The sequence below is a fragment of the Sus scrofa genome, chromosome 5 (assembly GCF_000003025.6).
Source record: "Sus scrofa isolate TJ Tabasco breed Duroc chromosome 5, Sscrofa11.1, whole genome shotgun sequence".
Taxonomy (NCBI): Eukaryota; Metazoa; Chordata; class Mammalia; order Artiodactyla; family Suidae; genus Sus; species Sus scrofa.
The window spans coordinates 4,841,877-4,849,887 of record NC_010447.5 but is presented as its reverse complement, the minus strand read 5'-3'; the positions used below and the strand labels follow the sequence as shown (position 1 = coordinate 4,849,887).

General features: G+C 54.2%; 1 protein-coding gene across 4 annotated transcripts in view; it reads right to left on the bottom strand.

Moving 5' to 3' along the window:
* The window catches only part of KIAA1644 (KIAA1644 ortholog), an 81,898-nt gene continuing 74,441 nt past the window's right edge, over positions 555–8,011 (bottom strand). For all 4 annotated transcript variants that reach the window (XM_013997474.2, XM_005663743.3, XM_021091400.1 and 1 more), the window contains exon 5: positions 555–6,407. In XM_013997474.2, the coding sequence (XP_013852928.1) occupies position 6,407 (1 nt within the window). In that variant the 3' untranslated portion in view covers positions 555–6,406. The remainder of the gene's footprint in view (positions 6,408–8,011) is intronic.

Sequence of the window (8,011 nt, the reverse complement as noted above, 5' to 3'; positions counted from 1 at the left end):
GCAGTTGTTGGAGACCCCAAACCCCTATTCGCCCAATAAGTGTGTCTGTCCTACTGGGGCACAGGGGGTCTGGTCCTGCTCCAGCCCACTGGCTGGAGCGGGGCTCGGTTGTCGGGGTTAACTTCTAAGCCAGGCCTGGAAATACACTGACCCAGGATGAGCAGCTGCCACACTGCCCCAGCCCCAGGCACCGGGAGGACGGAGGGAATGGAAGCCGGGCCACTGCCCACGTGTGCGCGTCCACAGCAGTTGTCACCAGTCTGCTCTCAGGCTCGCAGCCCTTCCTGCCAGCGCCCCTCTTGTGGCTCCGTCTCCATTCCCACCTGGTTTTTGCCCCTTGCGAGGGGTGCCCGCCTGGACTCTCCATCTGCCCTCGGCACTGGGACTTGCTGGGTGGCCCCGGGTGACGAGCTGCCCCTAATCCCACACTGAACAGATCCTTAGCTGAGACCCCAGGCCCTGGGTGTCCACTGGCCCCAACAGAGTGACTCCAACGGCGAGCACAGTTCTTGCGAGCACATCCTGAACCATTAAAGCACATGTGAACACAGAGGACAGGTGATGTGACACTCCTTTATTAAAACCTAAGGACATCTTTATAAAAACTACCGTATAGAAAGACAAAAGCAGTGCAACAGCGGTCCGTGTAAAACACATTATTCTTCTTATTATTACATTATATTATTATTATTAGGAATAATATTGGTTTTTGGTTTTCCCGGTTATCAGCTCTCAGAGAGACCCATGCCGCTCACGTGAAGTGGGGGTAAGCAGGAGACGAGGCTGTCCCACGGCGGCTGCACCCCTGTCCAGCTACGCCTGGGGAGGTCGTACTGACCTTGGGGGTCCTGCTTTGGCAGGTGACTGAGCCCCTCAGCCTCGCCGTCCCCGCTCCGTGACTGCCCGTCACCCAGACTCTGGCGGTTCCGTCATCGGACTGACTATCCCACTAGCTTTCACCTGGGAGATGGAGAAGAGGCAGGAAGGAGTCGAGGTGAGGTTCCAAGAAGAGAGTCTCTCCAGGCACCAGTTTGGTTTCAGTTGGGGCCACACTGGATGCCCACGGAGGCCATGTCATCTGTAACTTTCCATCACGGGCGTGGAGACCCTCCCTGGGGATTTGCTGACTTTGATGGGATCCTGCATATTTTAGGGGGCAATTCACGGGGCACCTCACTGCACAAACCCAAGGTTGCTGTGCACGATGCAGCCTGTAGAAACAGTGCCCGCTGGAGCAGGGCACTGCAGCAGTCCTGGATTTTAGTCCGTCAGGGGCAAATGGGTCAGGGCTTTGACGCAAAGATAGGAGTTTTAGGGACAGTGTGACTAAGAGTCAAAGCCGCTCACTCACCAGGCATCTATCTAGCACCAACTGTCTAGCAGCGTCTCGGACTGGGAATTTGGGGGCAGGGGGGGTCAATGCCACCTCCAAGGTCACTTATTCTCTTGTGGATTTGAGCATTCCTAACTGTTAGGCACAACGAGTCATTTCACAGGTGACCCCAGCCTCTCCCTCGGACACAGCCTGGGCCCCCCGACATCTCTATCTACAGCAGGAACTGCTCCCGAATGGGCACTGGGTGAATATTTGTGGACGAGATGAATGCATGCAGGCATGAACACATGGATTTTCTAGAATTTTCTATCTCACCTGACTGCTCAACTCAACATGTGAATTTTTAGACCACAGGTCCCCAAGCTGCCTACATTCACTTAATTACCATCTGGGGCTGCATTTGTGCTATAAGGAGGGGCTGGGGGGTCTTGGTGTGGCGTCAGTCACATGGTAGGTGTGCCCTGTGTTTTCTGGAGGGCACAGGGCATCACCCAGCCTGGTGAGGTGTTCTGGGGCTGCAGGTGGTAGTGACCAGAGTGTCACCCACTCACGGGGTGGTGGCTGCCTCGCTGACCTTTCTGATGGTCTGTGGGTGTCTCATGCTCACCAGGTGAAGCATAAGAACCCTGCAAGGTGGCCTCTCCTAGTCCAGCCACAGAGAAGGGGGGGTCCCCACAGAATCTCTGCAATGATGTGGCTGCCCCTCCAGCTTGGCAAGAAATGACCCAGCATCTCCGCTCAGGGGCTGTTCCGTCAACCTAGATCATTGCGGAATCTGCAAATTCACCTCTGACAGCCCCTCTCCCAGCATGACTCCCCCTGTTGGTGGGGACGAATCAGCCAAGCTGAAAAAATTAAAACAAACCACGAAACAATCTTTTCAAAGTCTGTGGTTCTGGGAACTTCGAGGAGACACAGTGAAAGGAGTATCAGCAGAGCCAGAGGACAGGACCTGGGCTGGGACAGTGGTGTGGGGGGACAGCAGACGCCCCGGGGGTCTGCTGGGTGCTGGGAGACACCGACTGGGCCACCCAGTCTCCATGTGCCTGGAACGACCTAAGGGGAGCTTCTGATTAGACGGTGAGCCGGGAAAGTCTCTTGGCAGAAGAAGCCTGTTCACCCCTATTCTGGCCATATTTTCCCGGATTCCCCCAAGTCCTTTCTTCCAGCTTTGGGACTGAATTTGCTTAAAGGCTTTGCTGGAGAGAGAGGGAAAGTGCCACCAGCCCAGGGCCCCCGGCTGGCTGCCTGCTCTTTTTCTAAAGCCTCAGACACTGGCTCATCAGAGAGGCGGGATCTACCTGCAGAACCACGTGTGTGCATTTGTGGACGTGCGTGCGTGTGCCGTGTTTGCACTTAAGGCCTGTTTCCTCTTGGTCCTGGTCAGCTCAGAGGTCTGACCGGCAGCTGGCGGCCCCGGGGCCCTTCTGCCCTCGCAGGCTGCTCCTCGAGCGGCAGGGGGAGTCCAGCGGTTCAGGTGAGGGCAGAGAGAGGCCCATGGGTGCTAGCGGGTATCGCTTCTGCGTAGAGATGCCAAAACACACAACCACACTGTACGCAAACAAGAAGGAAAGCATAAAACTGCTCATTATAACACGCAGTTCCCAGTGGGAAGAAGTCCTTACAAATACGGGCAGTGAGTGCCACGAACCAAAGTGGAAGTCGAGTTTCTCGGTGGATATACTGCCATCTTCTCTTTTTCTTTTCCTACTGTTTTTTTTTTTTTTTTTTTTTTTTTTTTTTTTTTTTAACGAATTACGTGGACGTATCCAGAGCTCACAGTAAAAAATAAAAGTAGGCAGCTTGAAGAACCAGGTCTGGAGTCACTAAAAACACTAACTAAAAAAATCTCTACTTGAACTTGTCACTACCCTGCATCTTATTGTCAAGGACACTCTGCTCGTTGGCACGTCTGCCTGCCACGGTGGGATGGGGCAGAATTTTCGCTGGGATGGCCTGTGTCTCGGGGGCTTTGAGGAGCCCTTGACACTGGGAGGAACTGAACGGCACCCATGTGCCTTCCAGACGCATCGCTCTCACACTCGCGACCACTTCAGAGGGGTGGCAAATATTGCTCCCTCCCTCCCCTGCCCCCGCCTCGCACACCTGACAGGTGAGGCTCAGGGATGTGAAGCCATTTGCCCAAGACCACCCAGCTGGGAATCAGCAGCGCTGTGGCTCCCTGCACTCTGTCCCCTGGACCCCAGGCTGCCCCAGCCTGTGATGTCTGCTGAGCTACACGACGAGAGGCTGGCGGCTTAGAGCGGAATGTTCAGATCCCCAGCCTGGCTGCCACAGGCAACCTCCATGGACGCATCAGTCACCCCCAGAAAGACCTCTGGTAGGGCCCCGGAGCAGCGTCTTGCAAGCTCTCCAGCTCAGGGATGCAAACTGGGGTAGCCCTTACTGGTCTCTGTGACAGTGACCTCTGGCTCCAGTGTTCGGGCCAGGGAGGCAAGGCCACCAGCTGCTCCTCACCAGAGGAAGCGCCTCTGTGTGAGCAACTGCACAAGCGCCGCCCAGAACTGCAGGAAGTCAGGGATGCAAGGCCCCCAAATACCTGGTCTGACCCCTTCCTTTTAGTGATGTGGGGCAACCGAGGGCTGAGAAGGCGCAGGACTTGCCTGAGGCTCTCCGTGCAGAGCTGATGTTGGAATCTGGGTCTGTGCCCAAACGCCTGTCCTCAAGGCTCAGGCCCCTCTGACTCCAGAGGCTCTGCACATGGGGTGCAGGTATGGGCTGATCCAGCTGAGCTAACAGCTGCTGAGTACCCCTCCATGGCAACTGCTGCTCTGCATGGACAAGGCCCTGGGGCAGGTTCTGACGACTCAGCAGCTGGGGGAAAGGAAGTTGTGCCTATCTCTAATCAAGACCCCAAGCAAAATTCCTCTGGCTTTGCCTCTGCCAGGCTGTACACCTGGGCCCTGGCAGCACTGCCTGGAGGAGAAGGGACTGAAGCACGGGCCTGGGTCTTCCATGCGCCCCTTGGTTAAGCCACTTGATGCATCTGAGCCTCAGTGTCCTAGCCTGTGAAATGGGGACAGTCCCTTCTTTATGGGGCTCTGAGAGGACGAAGAGCCAGGCTGGATGGAAAATGCTTGACGCTCTGGAAATTTCTTTCTGCTCTATCAACGGCTGCGCATCATGTCTGTCCAGCCTCTGGTGACTCACAGCAAACCACAGCACATGGGCTCTCATTCTCCTCTCTTTCTGCCCTTCATCTGCATCCCAGCCAACCTGGAATTCTTTGGGTTCCTTGAAACAGTCAAGCCTGGTGCTGCCTCAGGGCCTTTGCACTCGCTGTTCCCGCTGCCTGGAACACTCTCCTATCTCTGATGTGCGTGGCTGGCTCTTACTTATCATCTAGATGTGGGCTTAACCTGCTCAGAAAGGCCTCCCCAGACCACCCCAGCCCCAGCAGGACCGTCACGAACATCGTTCTGACCGAATTCTCAGCTTAGGGTTCACTGCTATTGCTATGTTCCTTGTCCGCCGCCTTGCCCTTCCCTGTCCTCTCCCCCAGCTAGGACACCAGCACCGTGAGCAAGGACCTGCCTGCTCAGTGCGTGCCTGATGGGCAGATGGTCTGGCAGGCTGTGGCTAAGTGACCATCCTCAAACCAAGGAGACACAGTTTAGGGAGCAGGGCCCATGGAGCTCCATTTTGGCATCACTGACACCAGCAGAATTCAGGTGTCTACACCGCCAGCTTAGCCCTCAGGGATTTATGTGATCCTTCCCCTTCTGCGTGTCCTGGGGCAGCGAGGTGGGAGGTGGTGGCCATGAGCTCTGCGGATGGATGTTATGGGCCTCCAGGTTTATGTGGAAGTCCCGCCTTAACTGGGAAGGGCTTCTAGAACCTTCCCCTCTGCCTTTCCATAGTGCTCATCACTCTGTCCAGCAAAGATCTGTGTGTCTGTCTCTCCCACCGAGGCCGAGACAGGGCCTGCCTGACCATCTCTCATCCCCATCACTGCCAGGTAGGGGCCTTGCACACAGTAGGTGCTTAGTCAGAACACGCCATGTGTCTGAGGGTCCCAGGGCAGCGATGGTGGAGAGTGTGGGGCGATGGCCCGTCCAATGAGAAGCCACTGGGAAGATCCTGCAGGAAGGGTCCTTGGGGTACCCTGGGTTGGGGAGCTTGAACTTTGGGTTCTAACACCTCTGAGGTCAAACGGAGGGCCGGGTCTCCTCCCGGCTGTGAGACCCGGGCTGTCTCTGCAGGGAGTTCATCCCACCCACTTCCCAGGTGGCGAGAGAGGCTGTGTGTGAAGACGCTCAACCTGGAGCCTGCCCTGTAGAGGCAGACAGCCTGAGACGCGTCTCCCATTATCACCGTCATTATGGGAACAAATTCCGCAAGAACGAACTCCCACTGGCATGTTCAAATCCCCAGCACCCCCTGAGACAGGATGGGGCCATGCCCCAAGCTTGCCACTCTATCTGGCTCACAGCTGCAGCAAGGAGCTGGAGCCCAGACACCGGCCAGGACCCCCACTGCAAGGCGACCCATGCCCATCAGAAAACTTGAGGGGACCCCAATAAAAACCAATCAATCAAACAGAAAGGACACCCCAAATCGTACACACACACACACACACACACACGCACGTGTGCGTGCACACACACACACACACACACACTCACATTCAATATTCTGACACGGATAGGCCCTCAGGCCACTACTGGAGGGGGCGGAGGCTAGGGAACCATGGGTACAGCAAAGGCCAAAATCCTTCTGGCTTGACTCGGCCAGAGCAGCTGTGTCAGTCATCCTGAGTCCACAATGGTGCCACCTTTCGGAAGCCACCAGCCCAAAATGGGACTATTGCTTGCGGACGGGTGGCTCAGAAGCCCCTCCCTGCACCCCCGGCCCCCCACCCCTGAGTTTGCTCCTGGTCTTAGACGTCCACGGAAGGGGGTTTGGGCACCGGCAGCACTTCTTCCTCTGCCACTGCCACCGCCGCGGCCGCCTCGGCTCTCCTTGGCGTCTTGTTGAAGTTGTTCTTGGAGGCTGAGCCAGGTGCTCCAGGTCTCGCCTCCCCCCTCCTGAGGCACGGCAAAAGGGATTTCTAGGGAAGCAGAAGGAAACAAAATATCACATGGCATCTCCTCCGAGGGGACATTTCTCTTGGGCCTCGGTGCCAGGAGAAGCCAAGCTTTCTCTGAGCACATGACATCTTTGTCTTTTAGAGCTGTCTGACTTTAAGGCTGGAAGCAAGACAGGCAGGTCTGCTATTACTATGGTTCCACACAGCACTAGTGCCCCTGCCCATGGAATAAGACAAGAAAAAAGCATAGGGTGTCAGGAGCGCAATGGAAAAAGCTTAATTACCATTATTGGCAGATGATGGACATAGAAAACTCAAGAGAATCCACAGGTTAATTATTAGAACAGAGAGTGCATACATAAAGATGGAATTTTCAACCTATGAAACATCAGATCAACCTACAAAAACCAACAGTGGGAGTTCCCGTGGTGGCGCAGTGGTTAACGAATCCGACTAGGAAACATGAGGTTGCGGGTTCGATCCCTGCCCTTGCTCAGTGGGTTAAAGATCGGCGTTGCCGTGAGCTGTGGTGTAGGTCGCAGACGCGGCTCGGATCCGAGTTGCTGTGGCTATGGTGTAGCCAGTGCTACAGCTCCGATTAGACCCTAGCCTGGAACCTCCATATGCCGTGAGAGCGCCAAGAAATGCAAAAGACAAAAAAAAAAAAAAAAAAAAAAAAAAAAAAAAAAAAAAACCAACAGTGTTCTTTTACCAGGGTGCAATTACCAGGGTGATTATATGTCTTGACTTGACACGGTCACAGTTAATACTTATAATACACTGATACTTATGTTCTGACATAATTTTTACTTTTTTATCTTTTATTTATTTATTTTTTTGCCTTTTTAGGGTCGCACTGGCAGCATATGGAGGTTCTCAGGCTAGGGGTCAAATCGGAGCTACAGTTGCTGGCCTACACCACAGACATAGCAATGTGGGATCAGAGCCATGTCTGCAAATTACACCACAGCTCACGGCAATGCTGGATCCTTAACCTCCTGAGCGAGGCCAGGGATCGAACCCACATACTCATGGATCCTAGTCAGGTTGTTAACTGCTGAGCCACAAGAGGAACTCCGTGTTCTGACACAGTTTTTGCATTGTTTCCCCTTTCACCTTCAAAAGTATTCCAAGTTGGATGATAAACCATGTGGTCATCCTTGCTATAACAAATGAGATATATTAAGAACAGATACAGATACCCCCTCATAATAATAATAAAACCCATTATGAATGTTGGAATCTCACCACTGGATAGGACCATATCATACAAAGCCATGGAGAGGAAAGCAGGCCAGGAGATCAGTGGGTAAAATTAGGAGTGGAAACCCCAGCCCGTGGGACACTTAACAGCTTTGACTAGCAGAGTCGACTTGTCTTTGTCCTTTCTCCTCTTGAGATCACCTCCAAACAAAGATGGTGAAACACAAACTCCAACAGCAGCAGCCGCAGTGAATACCCTGCCCCATATCCATTTATAGGGGCAATTACCTGCCACAAATATGCACCTTCCCACACTCCCTTGCAGACAGGAGTCGTCACATGACCCACTCTGACCAATGCCATGTAAGTGGAAGTCTACTGGGAAGGGGACATGGATCCAGAGGAAGAGCATGAGAATGAAG